General features: G+C 40.7%; 1 protein-coding gene across 6 annotated transcripts in view; it reads left to right on the top strand.

The window, feature by feature from the left end:
- Positions 1 to 6675: 6675 nt before the first annotated feature.
- LOC148020234 (E3 ubiquitin-protein ligase SINAT3-like) overlaps positions 6676 to 22194 on the top strand; it is a 38287-nt gene continuing 22768 nt past the window's right edge. The window contains exons 1-2 of one of the 6 annotated variants that reach the window (XM_087700563.1): positions 6676 to 7125; positions 8410 to 8798. In XM_087700563.1, the coding sequence (XP_087556689.1) occupies positions 8565 to 8798 (234 nt within the window). In that variant the 5' untranslated portion in view covers positions 6676 to 7125; positions 8410 to 8564. Of the gene's footprint in view, positions 7126 to 7156; positions 7481 to 7507; positions 8307 to 8409; positions 8799 to 22194 lie in introns of those variants that run through there. The other 5 variants (XM_087700560.1, XM_087700561.1, XM_087700557.1 and 2 more) reach the window with 5 other exon arrangements.

Below are 22194 nucleotides of genomic sequence, written 5' to 3' on the forward strand. Positions count from 1 at the left end.
TATGTAAACCCTTTATATCGCGTGTGTTCAAGGCCTATTTTAAAATACCCTTATCTGTGTATTTTTTCTAAATAGAGCACACCCTTTTCTTTTCAATTTATGAATGAGTCCTTTATGCACCCTTTTGTATGTAAAAAGTGTGTAAAAGTGGTATTTAAAATCCTTACGTTGAAACTATGTAATATGCTTACATATTTATGAGCGACCCTGAAGCCCAAAATGGAGCTACTCTACTGTTAGAAATAAGCTTCTCACTAGCTTTAAGGTCATCAAAGCATGGTCAAGTGTTCATGCACTTAGGCTATCTTTGGATATTTGCATTTTGATGAAGCAAATATTTGAGTGGTTCACCACCATGAGACTAAAGCTTGAAATCCCAAAAAAGTAAAGTGGTGTCTATAGTTTGGTAGGTGAAATCAATATTATAAGATCAATGCTTTCTTCCACGAATCCTTTATAGTAGTGGTTTATGCCTTGTTCATGGCCAATTGGGTGCAAGTGGAGTGACTATTTAGGAGGTTTCTATGGTCATATAGTGAAAGCTAACAATTTCACTTTATCTCATGTCACCAAGTTATCTCTCCAAAAGAAGATGGAGGGTTAGGGTTGGAGTTTTTGTAGGAGAAAGCTCAAAGACAAGTTTTGCTTATTTACAATGTATTTTGTCCACTCGACCATGGGAAATGATTATCCATGACTAAATTAGAAGGGCTCCAATACATGAAGTCGATTTTATGCAATTGGAATAGATTTGGATAAGCTCTTTTCCATTGAGGATAAGGTGATCATCAAAGCCTCCTCGATGGCCCAACAACAACTACTTAAGGTTTGAAAGCTGATGTTTAAAGGTATCAAGTGAGAAGGGTGGATATGTGAGATTCCAGTCTTTTCTATGAAAAATTTTGCAATATCTAACCAAGGATGACTCTTTGTACATAATGCCTGCAAAAGTGCTAGCCTTAAGGCTGCCATATGTAAGTTATGCCATGAAAGAGCAATATGTTACTAATTCGAACTTTGCTCATGTTTATGATCAACTTTGCAATGGCCAAAGGTATGGACACTTTGTGCTAAGAGATGGATTTCTGATGATACATGGACGACTGTGTGTCACAAAGCAGTTAAGGCCTAGAGTTATCACTGAAAGTCATGCTCCTTCGTATGCAAGACACAGAGGTATTGATGCCATGGTCAAGGCAATGGAGCATTTTTTTTATTGTCTAGCTTTGAGGTATGATGTAGAACAGTTTGTTAAGACATGCATTGTATACCAAAAGGTAAAGCATGATAGGCAAAAGATGCACGGTTTGTTGTAGCCCTTGCCTATTTCAGATAGGCCTTGGCAGAGCATTGCAATGGACCTCATTTTTGAGCTTCCTAAGACACCTATAGGGAATGATGGATATGGACTATCATTTGTAGGTTTAGCAAACAAGTCCATTTCATTCCGGTGAGGAAGAAAATAAAGGCTAATCTTATGGCACGATTGTTTTTGCAGCACATCTTTTAAATATCATGGTATGCTAGAGTCGATCATTAGTGATTGAGACTCCCAGATGACAAGTTTATTTTAATTCTACCTCCTTCATAATCAACAATTTCCTCACTAAAGTCTTGGAAAAGCAAGCTACAAAAGCCTTTAGTTAGGAAGAGGAAGAGGAGGGAATTAAAAATTGGAATGGTGTTTTGTTAAAAGTTGATCTCTAGTCTGTGCCCTTCATAGAAAGAAGAAAAAAAACCTCTTTCGCATTCATTGTGGGGCAATATGTAAGTCACACCTTTATGGTGCAAGCTCAAGAAACTCATAGCAAAGATGTAGTTTCGTAATTGGTTATCAACGAAGCATGCATAATTAGGTGATGGTAGAAGGCTAAACAAAGAATCTATGAAAAATCTAAGGCTTTGAATTCTTTCGTTTAATGAAGGTATGGTCCATTGGAAATATCTTGTTGCATGAAAAGAATAGGGCTAGTGGAGCTAAAACTTTTGAGCCTAGTCCAAGTAAACTTAAGTTCAACTGAAAGGTAGGGATCATGTATATAATGTGGCTTTAAAATCTCCAAGAAAAGCTATATGATTCATCCTTCGTGGACATTTGGAAATTTTGTTCTTTAATACTTTCCATTTGGGAGCTATAAATGTTCTTTGATATTTGAACATGAATACAATGTTAGCACATATATCTAGAGTTCTTGACCCATGTTACTAGCTTCAAAAGGCTTCTAAATATAACTCACTCAAATCATGAACTATGTGTATGCACATTTCCTAACTTATGCTACAAGGTCTAAACGACATAGTAAATCATATAACATTCCCTACTTTTCTCTTTGTCAACTTCCTCAAGGTAGTTAGTACTTGCCCCAACATATGCATATGGGGAGAGAGAGAGAGAGAGAGAGAGAGAGAGAGAGAGAGAGAGAGAGAGAGAGAGAGAGAGAGAGAGAGAGAGAGAGAGAGAGAGAGAGAGAGAGAGAGAGAGAGAGAGAGAGAGAGAGAGAGAGAGAGAGAGAGAGAGAGAGAGAGACGGAGGGAGGGAGGGAACATGGTATGATTGAATGCTTTCTCTTTATGGTACGAGTGTGTATTTTGATCGATCTTGACAATCACTTAAGCTATTGTATTGATGCTTGATGGGTCCGATGAAATCACAACATATAGATTATTTAAAAATCCAATAAGAGAAAAAAACAAGTAACCACATATGCAGTTTCTCTATAATAATAACATTTCTATAAGGACTATGTGGTTTATCCAATGGAAGCATTACAAATAGATTATTTTTAAACTCAATAAGAGAAAAATCCAAGCAAATACTTTCAAGGTTTCTATACTAATAACATTTCTATAAGGATTTTGTGGTTTCTCAAAACGATGAAAATAGGATTCTAAAAGGGGCTTAGCATTGTTTCAATTTTGATTGACTTTGGAAACTTGCAAGTTCCTATGCTATTTTTCCCACAAGTTTTAAAAAACTACTACTTACATGTACTTCCCAAAAGTTTGAACCAACAAATTTGTTGCTCACCAATGTTTCTTAATAATAAATACAAAGTAAAAGCATTCACAACTCATTTTCGACATCAACAAAATATTACACACTGTTGTGAGAGAAGGGCTTGATGATAGCAGTGTGAGAGGGAAGAGGGTTGTAGAGTTGATAGGTAAAGGAGGTGATGGTGTTGGTGGATGCATCTAATGAAATGGAGGTGTGGAAGGAGGGATATGCATTGTGGGGTTGGTGGTGATTAGGAGAGAAGGCTATTAAAACTAGGACTAGTGACATGGAGAGGGGGCAACTCTTCGGGTAGAAGGCAAAGAAGGAATGGATAGTAATGAGGCTATTCGTGCTACTACTAGGGTAGATGGAGCTTGTAAATTGGGTTGTAATTCTCACTTGTTTTTTTTTTTGTAGGCTAAGGTGATAATATGGCAGGAAAGAGTGGCACAACACAATCTACCTTTAGTAGACATTCTATTTCAAAATCAATCCTATTCCAACAAATTACATGTGGCAAAATTAGCATAGAAATAGGAAGGTAGTTTTTGTGCAAATTTGTATGTCTCAAAAGGTCTTATATTACTTCCTCATAGCTTCAACACTCTTTATTGATCCCCTTTTGGTAAGTGTATTGCTATTCAAAAAATCGACTCCAATTCATGGGTCAAAAAGAGTTGTTAGGTGCTACATTAGCACTAGGAGAATGGTCTCTCACAACATGCTAAGGGTAGAAGAGATATTGACTAATGTTTGAGATTATTTATTAGAAGGAACCAATGGTTAGTTCATTGTCTATTTGTAAGAGAATGACCCATGTACCTTGGTTGGATGCATTTGCATGTACTTAAATGTGCCTTGAAAAATTTGCATATTGTAATGTTATAAGGTCATTATGATTTGTCCAAGTGTTATGAAACTCTATTTATATTCTTTAGACAATACCCTAGTGCTTTTCTTGAGGAGTTACCATGATAGAGGTGTTATGTCTACCAAATGTGAGATGAACCTAGTTGAGAATGTTATCGTGCCCAAAGAACATTGCATTTGCATTGGTGTTGTTGGTCGTAGTTTTGTGTCCCTTGGCTTGCATTTTCTAAATTGTAGTTGTGAGCTGTACTTGGCTATTCTATGTGGGATCTCTATTGAAACCTTTTGGTATTTTGTTCGTGAGTTGATGCACATTGAAATGTCATCCAAATATGCTATGACACTCTTCTATGTAATGCGATAAATGAATCTTGTATTTGATGTTATGTGGAATGTACTTCCAACATTTGACAAGTTGAAAGGCATTCTTTTAAAGTGATTCAACCTTGTTGCGTTTGTGAAAGTAGTTTTATGGGAATCTTGTTTGGATCTAAGGGAATTTGTGAGTAACTTGTCAAGGAGTTTGAAACCAATTCAAATTTTGTATTGCTCATTGTCTTTCCTGACCGAGTGGGATTCAACTTTCCAATCACTTAGGGATGGTTTAGTGATACCTTTTGATAACATCTCTTTTACTAAGAAGTTGATTTTGTGAACTTCTATAGGTGGTCTTGTTCTCACAATTATCTTTAGTGGAGGGTGGTCATGGGTTCTTATGGTGTGGTATGTTGATAAAGTTATTTGGGAAGTAATTGTTGTGTGCTTAAACAAAGATGGAAATTTTGAGAAAATGATTTTGATGCCTAGGGTTTAATGTTCTTTGTTTATGATTTGGTGTTGAGGATTAGTGTGCTACATGCAACCAATATCTATTGTTGCACATAATAATGAAGGGATAGTTAAAATGTGTCAGTTTGAGGGCCTTTGACTTGAGTTCTAATTGAGCTTGTGCCTTTATGAACCAATCTAATCCCAAAGTGATGGGGCAATTTTGAGGTGGAAGTATCTAAAAAGAATGTGTGTGTGACATATGGAAAGTGAGTCTTCCAATTATGCGAGTGTGGTACAATGTTTGATGATTACTAGAGACTAGTGTGATTGGGTGTTTGATTTCTATTGGGAGAGATGTAGTTCTTTAGTAGTTTCTTAGTGGATTGAAGTAATAGAACTTTTTGAGTCTAGGAGAGCTTCTAGATTTTTTAGATGTTTATGTAATTGTATGGTGCATGCTAACCTTGGTTGAATTTTTAGGTATCTTGTATGTATGAATAGATGGCCTCTAGCATCTGACCCATCTATACATTTTTTGTAGTAGCTCCTACCATGCCATGTCTTCCATATTCGATTGTTTTGTAGTTGTGTAGGCCTTGCATTTTTTGCAATGCTTCTTGACATGCTCGCTACAAAAGAAACATCTCACTTTTCATGGGCATCTCAATATGGTAAATTCCTTCTTTGTGCCCATTGAGCATATTGGACATCAAAGTCCATTAGTGTAGAAGTATGTATCTCTAACATGCCTTGGGAATTGAAATCTAATGTGGCACTACTAGCCTCTATGCATTGTGTTATTTGTATGGCTTCATGAAAAGTTGTACGGCCTCAACCTTGCACTTGCTTGGTTAAATGTGGATGTGTTTGTGGCCATAAAAATAACTTCTTCATGGCCTTTGTCATAGATAGGTACGCCCTAAGCAACAATTAAATTAGCTTTAGTGCAATTGTGCGATGGGTTCCTTGGGCTTTTGTTTCAATTTGACAATCATCATAGGGCTGTTATTGTAATGTTCTGTAATGCTAACTTTTCTATTACAATTATTTTGTTAAAAATCCATTAATGGTAGTTGGAAACATTTCAAAATGGTCAATCCAAGTAAGAATGTCCTTTATAGGGAGCATGGGAAAGGATCTAGGTTGGACTTTGCTATATGCGTGTTTTGGTTATTGTTAACTAGATGCATCAACATGTTAGCTAAGGATTGATTAGTGTGATCATTTAAAGCATCAAAGTTTGAAAGTGCCTACAAAATTGTTTGTAGGATGTTGTTGTTATTGGAATTCAAGGTACCTGAGGTTATTTCTATACCATGAAGAGGTTGGACCCGAGTGCACTAAAGTTGGTTGACTCATCTTCTAGAATGAAGTAGGTCATGTATCTCCACAAGATGTCACATGGTCTCACTCAAAGATAAAGATAACAAAACTGAGAAGCCTTAATGTTCAATGATTACAATACTTATCCTCCTGATTACATCTCTCTCTCTCTCTCTCTCTCCTTCCTTTAGTCTAACCCAAGAACCCTCTTCATTCATTTTGTTACAATCTGTGTGGCCGGTGGTCATCATGCCACGTAACCAATCTGCAATGCTATACAAGTGTCCTCTCATGGACATGGCAATACACTTGTATAGATATAGATAAGTGCCTGGCCCCAGGTAGGTAAATTGACTTCAAGATGATACTAGTTGAAAACAAAGTGCATTGGCCATGCACAAGTAAAAGAATGATGGGGCCATCACATGGCAAACTGTTAAAGATATGCAACTCTATCATGGCGTGAGCAACACAATAATGCCACATTAGCAAGACTCTACTCTGACAAGTAAACATAGCACCGTCCTTTTCGATGGTAATAAGTTGGTTAGAAGTTCCTATTTTCACGGAAATCAAATGGAGTTAGTTAACCTGAGCATTTGATTGGAATCGACTTGCATGTGTCATGGGCCTAATTTGGTGTTAAGGAAACCCCTCAGGCATTTTAAAATAAAGCCTTTTGCGTGGACAGCCCAGCCCTTCAAATTTTGAATCGTGATCGGTGCAGACGGATAGGAAAAGGGAGCGAAAGGAGATCAGCTGTTTTCTGACAGCGGCGGCGGTTTTTCCGAGCGCGGGTGGTTTTTGGCGACCGAAAGAGAGAAGCGACCCTGCTCTGTTTTTTAATATTTTTATCAAATTTCCCCTAAAACAATAACACGAGAGACAGAGAACGCCTCTCGTGACTCGCTATGGCCGATTGGAGCAGCAGACGAGAGAGTGGCTTGCGCCATGGCGGATTGGAGCAGCAGACGAGAGAGAGGCTTCAAGCAGACTTATTACTACTGTGACTCAGCCTTCACCTTCATTCTTCTTCTTCTTCTTCTTCTCGCGACTCCTGCCGATATCTCCCTCTCTGCTTTAATCCGCTCGCTTTACATTCCTTCTTTTGCTTTCATTATTAGCATCCTCCCGCCATTGCATCTTGCAGCTGCTTCAATCCAGTAAGTGCGCTGTCTCGTGTGCGCTTTCTTGTCTGTCTCTTCGAACTTTAATATGTCCCCCTGCATTGGACTCCGTGCCGTTTTGAATGCCTGTGTGCCCTTCGATTTGGATGTATTTAGTAATGGCGATTCTCTCCCCCCTCGAAAATGCATGCATTGTTTTTCAGATAGCTCGCACACATGAAATACATACACGGTAGAGGATCTCATACCATAATCGTCAGATCAATCAAGAATAGCCGGTGTGGATCCGTGCCGCTGTGCATCAAATGTATTAGGTCTCCAACAATCCCCTTTCCTCCTTAGAGCGTTCATGATCCTTCGGCAACGCCGGGAAAGGCAATGACCATCTGTGGTAATTTTTGAGCCTTAATTTGGGAATGTAACACGCCTAGTTCCACAGACCACCCGCAAGCTACAGTATCGCTAGTGGATCAAAATTAGTTCTGTCTGGTTGCTGAAAATAGCCTTCCGTCACAATGCATTTCCACTGACAAGGCAATAACAATTAAGTGCTATTCCAGCCTGTCACCTAAGGACATCCTGCCATACAAGGAACGAGACACCTAACAATGTTTCGCAGAAAGTCAATGGAAGTAATGGATTACCAGTCCCTCCTTTATATTATCCTTGCTTCACCGAAATATTATTTTCTAGAAAGGGAGACATTTCCACCACGAGTTTTGAGTTAATTGTTTTCTGATAAATAATGTCTCCAAGTAGGCCAATAGTTTTACAAGCAACCGGGTTGGTGTATCTTTGTTGTTAGTTGCTCGGACGTGTCAGTGTGCTATTCAATATGGAAAAGATCGGTCTTCCTAATAAGAGGATCCTTTGCCTGTCGATAATTAAGCAACTTGATCTGGGAGGTGCTCTAAGTGTGTTTGGTTGCTCATCATAATGGAAGCACGATCATCTTTTTCTCGAAAGTTATTTTGGTAGGATGCACTGGCAGGGCTTTAGGAAACAGTCATTTACATCGCTAGACATAGTTTCAGCTTCAGTAAAGGGCATGTTTCTGATAGTTTTCCTTCAGAGGATACGTTCTTTGACTTCAGAAGCAAATGATTCGGATAGCACACAAAGAAACTGCCCAAAGTTTGAATTATTATAAGCTGCAATATTACTTGTTTCTTTTTTGAACATGGGCCTTTCATGTGAAGCTACTTTTTAACTTTCAGGTAGGCAAAGCAGGATATCTGAACTAAGCAAAGTAGGCACCACATTTGAAGCATTCAAAACGACCTTTTTGATTGAGTCTCATCTACTAGTTGTTACTTTCAGGTACTTTACCCTCAATGATGACTTGACATACAACACTCGTGGCTTTTGCTGTTGAGGAAAAATGTGAAATCTGCCTTCAGAGTCCAGTGTCTGGCCAAATATTTTGATCTTATTCTACAGAACGGTATCCAAAGCTTCACAAGGTTGCTGTTTGTATGAGCAGCATGGCTCCAAAAAGCATGTGTCTTGAGGTTCCAGAATCTCTTGCACAAGAAGGGGATATTGGTTCCAGTGTGGCAAATGTTTCGGAAATGGATGCTGCTACCATTTCTCTCTCCAAAGCATATATTTCCAGTGCTGGGAAGTCAGCAATGCCCCCTACAAGTAGTGTCCATGAACTGTTGGAGTGTCCAGTGTGTACAAATTCCATGTACCCACCTATTCATCAAGTAAGTTACCACATGAAATCACAATTACTAGTTAGTATGTTATAACCACCTCATAAAAAGTGTCATCATAGAATCAGAAACAAGCAGTTGGAGGAAACTTCATTGGATTAGACACCGGTAACATACAAATTAAAAAATGAAATAATATCACAAATGATCACAAGGTGTGTGAGGTTCAGCAGTACTAAGAAATAAATGAGACACCTTATCAGTCCCTCTCTCAGACACTTAAGTTCACAGCTTAAAAAATTGTGCAAAGAGTGCAAAAAAGAAGACACAGTTGCACTCAAAGTATTTTGAACAAGGGAGAAGATGAGTGTGTTGAAATGGTGAAATCTGGATCCAAGATAGGAATACTGTGGCTGGAGAGAAGGTTAATTCTGCCCACCGCCTTTCACGAGAGGGCAGAGACAGCTGTTGCAGGTATAGTGGGCTGGCCAACTGGTAGTCAGTCTGCCGTGGAGTAGCTGACCATCAATTGTCACTGTGGCACTATTGCTGCTTCCATCACGAGACCCACATTTCTGTGACTGCATTTGTTCCTTTGGCTGTGTCTGGCTTGTTGAGCCACCAAAACCAAGGCTTGCATTAATATTTAACTATCATGCATTAATCCTAAAGCTTTATTTATGTTAAAATTTTTAATTTGTGCACAATAGGACAAATGCCTGAAAAGTCCTCTACAAGAGGGCATGTTGTGGAATTGCATTTCAGTTACACATTTCATTCACACATTCACTCTCAGTCAGTCTCCTTCACTGAGTGCTTTCCCTCTCCATCAACCAGCCTATCCCCTACCTTTTTAGAACGGTGGGCCTTTGCTGCAGCAGCCACTTGGGTCCAGAGGCCTGCCCAGCAGCCGCTAGCTCTTTTGGCATCATCACCCATCATTGGGGCTGTGTTTTCTTGCTGCTATCCTACAAGGAAGTTGCTGCCCATAATCAAGTGTTGCTGCCATCAGACTCCACCACCTAAGGGAGCTGCAACCTGTGTTTTTGTTTCTCTTCCTGTTGACTGCTTCTCACACTAGCTGGCTGTCACCCAACCCATATGGAGTTGCTGCAGTCCGTCAGCGCGCAGCACCAGACGACTCCTCTGCCCAGCGTGCAGCTCCAACAATCAGAGCGCCACCTGTACCTGCGTGCTGCCACCCCTGCCCAGCGAGTCCTCTGCCCTGTGTCTGCCCAGAGTGCCCCTTCGCCTGTCAGTCTGCCTGCGCAGCCTCCCTGCGCTGAGCTAGTCTGTGCCGTCAGCTCCAGCTGCCAGCGCGCCACCTGTCTCCACCAGCCAGTCCTGGGTGCCGCCTCCTCAGCCCAGCGCGCGCCCAGTCCTGCCTGCGCGTGTCACTGGACCTGCACGCCTGTACCTGTGCGTCAGTCCGACTGTACCCAGCAGTCATTACCTCGGGAATCGTGCCCGTCGTCAACACGCAGAGGTAACATTCTGCACTTTTCTTTTACACAGGAGTTCGTGCAACAGGTTCAGGTTCAGCATTGGGAAACGTGCTGAACAGCAGGTTCAGTTTTCAGCATTGGGAAACGTGCTGTGTCTGTCTGTGACACATTGAATGCACATTTTGGGGCTTTTGTAACAGACATTTGTGACAGAAATTTTGGGCAGAAAATTTTGGGGCTTTTGATGTTTTAGTGCTGCTGAGCACTAATTGCACCTTGGGAAGCGTGCATCAGTGACAGTTTTTTTTTTGACAGAGTACCCTTTGCACATTAATTGCAGACTTGTGTTTGCTGCAATTTCTGGAAATTTGCAGATTTCCAGCCCGTACTGCATTGACATTGCTCTATTACCTTTTGGGAAATAATGGCAAATCAGGGAGGAGATGTATTCACCTATGTGTCCAAGGAAGACCGATTGGATGGGAACAATTATTCCCTTTGGTCTTTCATGATGAAGAATGTATTAGTGGCCAAAAATTTGTGGGATTATGTCAGTGGAGAGGAAGCACGACCGGGAGTTGTGGCTTCCGCTACTCCTCCTCCAGGAGGACGTGCAAGAGGGCAACCTCAGCCCCCTCCACCTCACCCCGCTCAGCCACTTCCCCCAAGAACTGCAGCTCAGAAAACTTGGGATACACGGGATGCACAGGCTATGTCGCTGATTGCATTGGCAGTTCAGCGTTCTATCATTCCTCATATTCGTTCAGCAGCTTCTTCACAAGAAGCTTGGTTGATATTGGAGCAGATGTTTGCAGGAAAGAATGAGACTCGCATCTCTTTCTTGAAGAAAGAGCTAGAGACTCTAAAGATGAATGAGGGTGATTCTATGCAGGATCATCTCAACAAAATTCAGGACTTGCGGGAGCAACTCATGAATGTGGATGAGTACTACTCAGATGCGCAGCTGATTTCTACAACATTGAATTCACTGCCTCCCTCTTACTTGGCTTTTCATACTGCCTTGAACCTCACTATGAGGATTTCGAAAGAGCCCATCACTTTCATTCAGCTTGTCAGTTTGCTTCTAGAGGAGGAACAAACTAGACGGAACAGTGGTGTGGATGGTATAGCCTCTGAGCAGGCTTTTATGTCAAGGTAGAAGGGTAAAAACAGCCAAGGGAAAAATGCTTCGCAGAGTTCTGGTAGTAGTAACACTTCACAGACAAGTCAGAAACAGGGGGGCACGCAAGCCAAGAAAGGAAAATGCCATTACTGCAAGAAGCCTGGCCACTACATCACTGAGTGCAGGAAGCGCATCGCCAAAGAGAAGAAGAAGGAGTCAGGGATGTCTGTTTCTGCAGCTCCTTCCACTGCTAGTGAGTCCGCGTCCTTTGTTGCAGACAGGGACTATTGTTTTTACACTTGCAGTTATGATGTCTCTTGGGCTGATAGAGCATTTAGCTCTACAGAAGATGCTGACACTTGGTTCTTTGACAGTGGTGCTTCACGGCATATCACATCTCGTAGAGATTTGTTTGCTTCTCTTGGTGCACCTCCCGTTGGGAAGTCTGTTCAGTGTGCTAATAATGCATCATACCCTGTTCGTGGTATTGGGAAGATTCAGCTTACAGCCATTGATGGCTCTATTCTCCGCCTACAGGATGCTTTGTATGTGCCTGGCATTAAGAAGAATCTGCTTTCCATTTCTTCTATGGCACGTTGTGGTTTGCAGGTCACCTTTGATGATGACCGTTGCATGGTCCGTGACAAGGAACACATGACATTGGTCTTGACAGGTTCTTTGTGTCATGGGTTATATGAGTTGGATGCTCTTTCGGTAGATCAGTCTGCATATTTGACATCCACTCTTACTCCTGCTATGTTAGAGGCAGAGTTATGGCATGCTCGTTTGGGGCATGTAAACTATGGCAGCTTGATGCTATTACAGCGTACTCAGATGTTGGATGGATTACCTCTCTTGGAGAGACCTCCTGAGCATTTATGCGAGGGTTGCATTTTGGGGAAAATGCATCGTTTCTCTTTTCCCCGTGATGTTGCTTTTAGAGCAACAGCCAGATTACAGCTTGTGCATTCGGATGTTTGTGGGCCCATGCAGACACAGTCATTGGGTGGTTGTTACTATTTTGTAACATTTATTGATGACTTTACACGTTTGTGCTGGGTCTATTGCTTGAAAAAGAAGTCAGAAGTGTATGATGCATTTTTGGCTTTCAGTGCACTTGTGGAAACTCAGTCTGGTTGCAAGATTAAGACTCTCCGTTCGGACCGAGGGGGGGAATACATGTCCTCTATGCTGAATTCTTATTTGCAGCAGAAGGGCATTATCCATCAGTACACTACTGCATATACTCCACAGCAGAATGGGGTAGCAGAGAGGAAAAATCGGTCACTCATGGAGATGGCCAGATGTATGCTGAAGGCAAAGAGTTTGCCTCATAGTTTTTGGATGGAAGCCGTCATGTGCGCTTGCCACATTTTGAACAGATGCCCTACCAAGGCCTTGAAAACCGTCACACCTTTTGAGGCTTGGCACAGCCGCAAACCTTCTGTTGGCCACTTCCGTACTTTTGGGTGTCTTGCATATGCCCATATTCCACAGGTACTTCGAAAGAAGTTGGACAACAAGGCTGTAAAATGCATCTTTATGGGATATAGCAGCGAAAGCAAAGGCTACAGACTCTATGATCCCGTGACCAAGAAGGTTTTTGTCAGCAGGGATGTTGTATTTGATGAAAAATCAGAATTATCCTTGGCTGGTTTTGATACATATCAGGCTGCCCGTGATGTCTTTGAAGGGCTGCTGCCCATCACATTTGGTGATTCAGCTGGTACTTCAGCAAATGAACCTAATGTTCAGCCAGCTGCTCCTATGGAACATGCAGTAAATCAGCACATTGCTGAAACTGAAATTCAGCAGGAACTTGTACACAGTCAGGAAGCAAGACAGGTGCCTAGATGGTACACGCAGACTATGAGAGATAGTCATTTGGAAACACCCTTGGCTGGTCGTACTCGAAGGCAAACTCGACTGCATGATTCAGCACATTCCATGGAGTTTGTTATGGCAGCATGTACTCATGATAATGAGGAGCCTGAATGTTTTGAAGATGCACGACATAGTGTGCATTGGATGGCAGCCATGCAAGCTGAATTGGATTCTATTCATAAGAATCATACTTGGGATTTGGTGTCTTTGCCAGTTGGCAAGCGTGCCATTGGTACGAAATGGGTCTACAAATTGAAAAGGAATGCAGATGGATCCATAGATAAGTACAAGGCACGGCTGGTAGCTAAAGGCTACGCACAGAAAAAGGGCATTGACTATGAGGAGACCTTTGCTCCTACCTCCCGTATGACGACCATTCGGTCTATGATTGCCTTGGCTGCACATTTTGGTTGGAAAGTGCATCAGCTGGATATAAAGACTGCATTCTTACATGGGGAACTTCAGGAAGAAGTGTATGTACAGCAGCTTTTTTTTTTTTTTTTTTTTTTTTTTTTTTTTTTTTTTTTTTTTTTTAAAAAAGCTCTATATGGTTTGAAACAAGCTCCACGAGCTTGGTACGCAAAGATAGATGCTTTCTTGCTTAGTCAGGGGTTTGTAAACAGCCCATCTGAGTCTACCCTTTATGTACATAAAGAAGGGGGATCCATGCTGATTTTGTGTCTATATGTAGATGACCTTTTGCTCACTGGAACACATGCTGATCAGATTTCAGCATTCAAAAATAATTTACAGCAAACTTTTGACATGTCTGACTTGGGTATTTTGCACTATTACTTGGGCATCCAGTTTGTACATGATGCTAGAGGCATTGGATTATGTCAGTCAAGGTACATTGGGCAACTTCTTGAGAAGTTTGGCTTACAGGATTGCAAGCCAGTTTGTACACCCATGGAACCTGGGCTCAAACTGTCATTACATGATGACAGTGATTTGTTTGATATCCATACTTATGCTCCAGCAGTGGGATGTCTCATCTATCTATGCCACACTCGGCCAGACATACAGTTTGCCGTTTCAGTTTTGAGCAGGTACATGCATCAGTCTCGTATGTCGCATTGGCAAGCTGTGAAGCGTGTGTTTCGTTACTTGCAGGGTACTAGAGCTCTTGGATTGCTTTATGCCAAGGGGGGACCATTGCAGTTACATGCTTACAGTGACTCTGATTGGGCTGGTGATTTTGATACTCGTCACTCCACTAGTGGCAATTGTTTCTTTCTTGGCTCGTCATGCATTTCTTGGCTTAGCAAGAAACAATCCACTGTTGCCACGTCGTCATGTGAAGCTGAGTACAAGGCAGCCTTCACTACTGCAGTTGAGTGCGTATGGCTTAGACGCTTACTTGCTGATTTGGATGTATCTGTTACGGAGCCTACTCCTTTATATACTGACAGTCAGAGTGCCATTGCAGTGGCACGGAACCCTGTGTTTCATGCTCGCACGAAACACATAGAGATTCACTACCACTTTGTCAGAGAGAGGCTACATGCAGGTGATATCAGCCTTGTCTACTGTCCTACCACCAGCAATGTGGCAGACATCTTCACCAAAGCTCTTCCACGAGACAAATTTGAAGCATTTCGCGATGCTTTGAATTTGACGCCCTTTGGTGGCGGATGATCCTTGTACACTTGATCACTCTTCACTCCAGGGGGGTTTGTTGGGTATCTCACACGCCTTACTTACGCCTACGCTCATATGGGAGTGTGCGGGTGATCACTAGGACACTGGGGCACTTTTTACTCTCGGTAGGAGAGGTTTTTTCCCCCAGATTATGTGTACTATTTTGTATGTGCTTGTGGTGCACACTTACGGGCACTTACTGTGTTTGGGTGTAAACAGCCCCTTATAACCCTAAGGTATAAGGGTTATCATTTGTACTTTCAGCTAACACTCTATTCAGTACTATTGCATTGGGTGTCGTGCTCAACTCTGTCTCTCACTCTCACACTGTCTACTGCACTTCAGCTGCACCTCGATCCTCTCCCATCTGACAAAGGTGAGGAGCATTGCAGATGCTTTAGCAGTGATTGATGCAATGTCGGATGATGATGATTTGGTTTTATTTACTCTGAGTGGCCTTAACAATGAGAAAGGATGGAAATCATTTGTTATTTCAGTATATGTACGAAAGCCATTTTCAGATTTTGATGTGGCTTTTTAGATTTTGATGAGCTGATCTCTCTCATGATTATTGAAGAGATCAATATGCAGGGTGATTCGTCTGAAAAAATTGGTGAACAGGTCCAAGCATTTTACTTGAGTTCAGGAAGAAGACGTGGTAGATCCTCTTTAAGAGGTCGTGGTACAGGACGTGGTAGTGACAACCAGCAAAACAAATTGAATTAGTAATTTGGCGATATGCAAGTTTCAGGAGGTCGTGGTAACTTTAGAGACAAGGGGAGCTTTAGAGGAAGAGGTGGATTGCAGAACAGAGATTTTAACAACTCTGGTATTGTGTGTCACTACTGTGGCAAAATAGATCATATTTCAGCCCAATGTTATACTAAGAAAGATGATATTCGCAGTGATAAGTTGCAACAAGGAAACTATGCATCGTCTTCACGATTGTTATGCAGCATATGTTGAATGCTGTTACAGGAAAGGGAATACATGATGTTTGGTATGTTAATTCAGGTGTATTCAATTAGATGACCAGCTATGCAGAATGGTTTGGAGAGATGTAAGATTTGAAAAATACAGGTTATGTGCAGACGGTTGATGATTCATGCCACCTAATTTTACACATTGAAAAAGTTTCATTGTCTTTGTATGATGGTAAGACAAAGAGTTTTTCAGATGTATTACATGTATCATCTATTACAAAGAACTTGGTGTCAGTCGATCAAATGGTAGAGCAAGAGCTGCAAATCAGATTTAATGCAAAGGGTTGCTTTGTAGAAGACTTCAATGACAAGTGCAGGTTGGTTGCAAAGGGAAGTAGAGTTGGACGTATATTTACTCTGGATGCTGGAATTTCTACTATGAATGTTGCTATGTATGCTAAAGGAAAAGGTATTGCAGATATTGAAATTTGGCACAAATGCATTGGACATGCAAATGTACAAAGGTTGAAATTAATGCAGTCCAAAGGGTTAGTTATAGGTTTGCTTACATTTAGAATTGCAGAATTTTATAAGGTATGCGAAGCATGTCAGTTTGATAAGCATGCAAGACAACCCTTTTCACATGACAGAGATGTAAGCAGAAATATCCTTGATGTTGTGCATACAGATATTTGGGGGCCTATACAAAATGTATCTCTTTTTATGAAGGAAAAGAGTGAAGCGTTTGAGCACTTTAGAACTTTTAAGGTTGCATTTGAAAGAGAAACAGCTTGAAAGTAAAGTGCTTGAGGTCAGATGGAGGGGGAGAGTATCTCTCGAATGAGTTCAGTGATTTTTTGAGGTCTCATGGGATAAAGAGATAGTTTACATGCAAGTATATCCCACAACAAAATGGGGTTGCAGAAAGGAAAAACAGATATATTGCAGGAGGTGCACGCGCCTTGATGGCTGAAAAGAATATGTCTAAGCATTTTTGGTCTGAGGTTGTTCATACAATTGTTTATATTATGAACAGAACTCCCACAAGTGCAGTTCATGGTATGACTTCTGAAGAATGCTTTACTGGCAAGAAGCCTGATGTATCGCACTTGAAGGTATTTGGCTGTGTTGCATACGTTCATGTGCCAGATGAGCTACAGAAGAAGCTTGATCCAAAGGTAGAAAAATGTGTTTTTATTGGATACTCTTTAGAGCAGAAAGGGTATTGTTGTTATAATCCTATCACATGTAAGTTCAGAGTGAGTAGAAATGTCATCTTTGATGAAATGAGCAGTTGGTATGCATCTAGTGGTGATGCATTGGATGATGATGATGATTATGACACTCGTGTGTAGGCTGAAAAGCAGAAATCACGGACTCTTAGTGGACCAAAGACATCATTTGGTAGTTCTTGGTCTAGGAGACTAAGGAGTAGCTCTACATTTTCAAGTGCATCTAGTAGCACTACAGGTAAAGACAAAGAAAAGGATAAAGTGTCAGATGGCATTGATGCAGTTCTTGATGGAGACTCTAGTGGCTCAGAGAGCTTGGATGATGAGCTTGGCATTTTTTCTGTGAGGACTTCAGGTGTACAGAGAGCACGCATCAATGCAAAGACTCCATTGAGTGATCCAGTGGTACGCAGGTCTAGCAAGGTGAGATACCCTGTTAACAAATTTGGTTTTGAAGGTTATGCAGCTCACCATTATGCTTATATGGTGAAAGTGATTGAGGATGTCGAGCCCACATGTTTTGAGGAGGCTGTTGGTCATGCATCATTGGGATGCAGCAATGGATGAGGAGATGGCTGCATTAGAGGCCAATAAGACTTGGGATCTAGTATCATTGCCGAAGGGTAAGAAAGCTATTGAATGTAAGTGGGTTTATAAGATTAAGCACAATGCAGATGGTTCTATTAGTAAGTACAAAGCTAGGTTGGTTGCAAAAGGCTATGCCCAGACATATGGCATAGATTATGAAGAAACCTTCAGTCCAGTTGCTAGGATGGCAACTGTCAGATGTGTGATTGCTTTGGCAGCAACCAAAGATTAGAGGTTGTAGCAAATGGATGTGAAGAATGCCTTCTTGCATGGTGATCTGCAAGAAGAAGTGTATATGAATCAACTAGCAGATTATGAAGATTTAGAGTATCCCACGTATGTATGTAGGTTGAAGAAGGCGTTCTATGGGCTCAAGCAAGCACTTGAAGCATGGTCTGACAAGATCAAAGAGTATCTTGTCAATATTGGCTTTTATGTTTCTGATGCTGATCACTCACTTTATGTGAGAAAGGGAGATGCAGGTTTGGTCATTATAGTCATCTATGTGGATGACTTGATTATTATAGGTGATAGTGATAGTGGGATTGTTGAAGTCAAGGACTTTTTGAAGAAGTTTGAGATGAAGGATTTAGGTGAGATGAAGGATTTAGGTGAGCTCAGGTACTTCCTTGGCATTGAGGTGATCAGACGTGATGATGGTATATGGCTATCCCAAAGACAGTATGGCTTGGATATGTTGCCCAAGTATGGTATGACAGTATGCAAACCACTTTCAGTCCCGTTAGAGCAGAATGTAAAGTTGAGTGCTGATGTTGGCGATGAGATAGAAGATTCTACTATGTTCAGGAGGATAGTGGGGAGTTTGATCTACATGACCATTACAAGGTCAGACTTGAGCTACGTTGTTGGTCTTGTGAGTCAGTTTATGCAAGTATCTAAAAAGCCACATTTGGATGCAGTCAGACTCATATTGAGATATGTGAAGTCCACATTATATTATGGAATTTTCTATGAGGCAGGTACAGATGTACAGGTGTTTGGATACACAGATGCAGATTGGGTTGGTAGTATGTCTGATAGAAGATCTACCAGTGGATACATGTTCTCTCTTGGTAGTGCAACAGTTACTTGGAGCAGCAAAAAGCAATCTACAGTTGCTTTGTCGAGTACAGAGGCTGAGTATAGAGGTGCTGCTGTTGCAGCATGTGAGGGAGTATGGCTGCAAAAGTTATTGGCTGATTTAGATGTGTAGGTGGAAGGTCCAGTTGTCATTTATTGTGACAACATGAGTGGTATACAATTGGGTGTATGTCAGCACACAGGATCAGATAGCTGACATCTTCACGAAGGCATTGGATACAGAGAAGCTTCAAAAGTTTCGAAGCTTACTTGGAGTTGCAGAGATGCAATTGAGCTTGAGGGGGAGTGTTGAGATGACAAGCTCAACACATGCGGACATTAATGATGGACCGCTTGGTTAGATGGGTCCATACGTCTACACTTAGCACGTCGGTGGTCATTATGATTCACATGGCCACTGACTCATTACTTATTATATTTAGGTTGTTATACCTATTTACAGTTGGCATAGTTATAGCCGCCAGTTGACTAGTGTAGTCGGTTATGCATTGTTTGACTTAGTAGGCCACTTTCCTTTATGTTGTATCTTATCTATACTTTGTGTACATTGTAAAGTATGTGGAAGAAGAAGAAGGAACCAGCAAGAAAACGTTTTGGCCTCCATCTCTCTTCTTGTCTCTTGAGTGAGCTTCTCCTTGTGCATTCTGTGTGTGTTCGACGCAACATCTTGAGCAAGTCCCCCCACCATGCGATTCTTGACATATTCAAAGAGCTACAAGTGGTTGAAGTTCCATCGGTACAATATTGGAAGAGACGCAATACATCTCTTATTCTTTGGATACCTATAAGTGGTCACAGTTTCACAGGTTTGTACAGCAGGTATCTACCATTCTACAGGTCATTCTTGAGCCCTACAGGTGTTCCATAATTTCCTTCAGGTTATTATAGGGGTTTACAAGGGTTATTCTTACTTAGGGGTCTCCTAGAGGGTCAAACAGGGCATTTACAGGTTGTAGAGAGGGTGCAGGGAACTTTTGTTCAGCATTGAAGATCCTATTATAGAAAATTTTGTATTGATCCGTATTGAGAACTTGATAGTTCCATTCGAAGAGGGAATCCTAAGCTTCAATTTGAATCAAAAAGTTTATTGATTTGATATTAGAAGCCTAAGTTATTACTGATTTACTGACAATAGATACAATGAAACAGCACCCAGACAGCATATAGGGTGACACTATTTATCATTGTTTCACCTAAATTCTTCAACCCAAGTTGAAATCTTTTTAAATTTGGTATATGCTCATATAATAAGCTTTCCATTAAGTTACTAAGTATTCTGATTGGTGCTATATTTTGAGAGAAACAAGGGATCTATTGGCAAACTGTCTGCTACTACAACATTGTTTTCTAATGGCTAGGAATAAGAAGAAAGACCCTATTACAGAAGCATTGAATGAGGGTGTCAAAAACTTTCAAGGGGATAAAAAATTACACATGTTTCTCTTAAGGGAGGACATATTAAACTTGCTCATAGGTATTATGGTCTATATCCAATAATTAAGCGAGTTGGGGATCTTGCTTATCAACTTGATTTAACTTCAACTACACGTATCCACAATGTCTTTCATGTATCTTTGCTCAAGAAGTATGTTGGTCCTGAAATTCAAGTTTTTGAAGGACCACCTTCCCTTGATGAAGATGGTTTGATCATTTATGAACTTGAAAAGGTTGTTGGTAAGTGGGAGAAGGTTCTAAGGAATCGAGTTCTTGTGAAGTATCTTATAAAGTGGAAAGGTTTGCCTATGGAAGAGTCTTCTTGGGAACATGCTTCATATTTGGAATAATTTCCATGGCTTTTTCAAGAGGATAATTCACTCATTGAGTAGTAATTAGTGTGTTGTAATAAATTTCTGTATTGAAGCTAATTGCTTTGTTTTCATCAAAATTCGATTTTGATGGTATGCTTGGGTACTATATATCGTTCTCTACATTTCTATTGCTCGCATATGGAAATTGGTCACTTCTACTTCAAGATATGACCAAATTTGTAATGCAGTCTGTTTTGGACAGCCTATAGCAGTTTGTTCCACTCACATGGTTCTTCTTCATCGACTTATTTAGTCTTCTACAGCATGGAGCTTTATTTCAACATGATTTCATGTATTTCAAGCTATTTTTGTACTCATCCTTGTATCTTGTATCAAATTCAGCTTTGAGGACAAAGCTCTTCTAGGCCGGGATGGCTTGTAATAGAATAAAAATGCCTTAATAGGTTAGCCAATATTTAGCCTATTAGGACTAAGTATAAAAGGCTAAGTTGTAACTAGCCAAGGATCTTTTTGGTCATTTTTAACATTTCATATTTGAGGTTTTAACCCCCCACCATCTAAGAGGGTGCATACTCTTGGCTACCATAGCTTGGGGTGCATACCATGCTGTAGCCTCTCATCATGTGATTCTTAGCCATTAATGGTAATATCATTTTAGTCTAGCCACCTTGGCTATGGTTTCTTGGCAAATTAGTCTATTTCTTTGTATTTCTAGTTTAATTGTCTCTTATGGAAATTAGCTTCTTTACAAAAGCATGGACCATCTCTTACCTAGCTTGTTTATGCTTGCACAAACATACACATAGTAGTGAGTAGCAGTGAGGAAGGCAGAGAAATAGAAGGATGTTGGAAATGACGAAAGAAAAGTAGTAAATGAATGAGATGTGTAATGAATGAGTAGCGGCACATATATAGGCACAAAAATCTTGTCTCTAGTCTCGCCCACTAAAAGTCTGAAGAGAATGTCTACTCTCTAAAAAGCCTCAAAAAGACTTTTTGAAGTGGGAAATGAAAACCAAAAATGGAAATAAAGAAGCAAACTATATGGAATGATGTAATTTCCCAACAAATTATACACGCTTTTTTTTTAAAACCCAGTGGAGTCCATGAGAACACATAAGTGCATGCAAACCCTGGGATGAACAAGAAACCACTAGAGTGGGCATGTAGCCCACTCTAGTGGTTTCTTGTTCATCCCAGTTTGCATGCACTTATGTGTTCTCATGGACTCACTTGGGTTTTAAAAAAAAGCGTGTATAATTTGTTGGGAAATTACATCATTCCATATAGTTTTGCTTCTTTATTTCCATTTTTGGTTTTCATTTCCAGTTTCAAAAAGTCTTTTTGAGGCTTTTTGAGAGAGTCAGAGCGTCTCTTGAGAGACTTTAGTGGGCGAGACTCAAGACAGTTTGTGCCTATATATACTGCACTACTCATTCATTACACATCTCATTCATTTACTACTTTTCTTTCGTCATTTCCAACATCCTTCTCTCTCCTTGTCACTGCTACTCACACCCATATTGGAGGACATTGTAGTTCATGGCCACCTTCCACCTTCCATCCATCCCCACTTGGCATTCTACTGTGGCATTTTACTACGGCGTTCTACTGCATCATTCTATTGTTGTATTTTGCATCTTGGTTGCTTCCCTTTCATCAAGTGTCACACCTATTGGCATCATCACCATTAGAGATTGTTTTCATTTGTGATTTTTAGCTCCTAGCTCATCATTACCAA

This window comes from Lygodium microphyllum, chromosome 19 (assembly GCF_053477565.2).
Source record: "Lygodium microphyllum isolate KBCC chromosome 19, Lygodium_microphyllum_v1.1.10, whole genome shotgun sequence".
Taxonomy (NCBI): domain Eukaryota; kingdom Viridiplantae; phylum Streptophyta; class Polypodiopsida; order Schizaeales; family Lygodiaceae; genus Lygodium; species Lygodium microphyllum.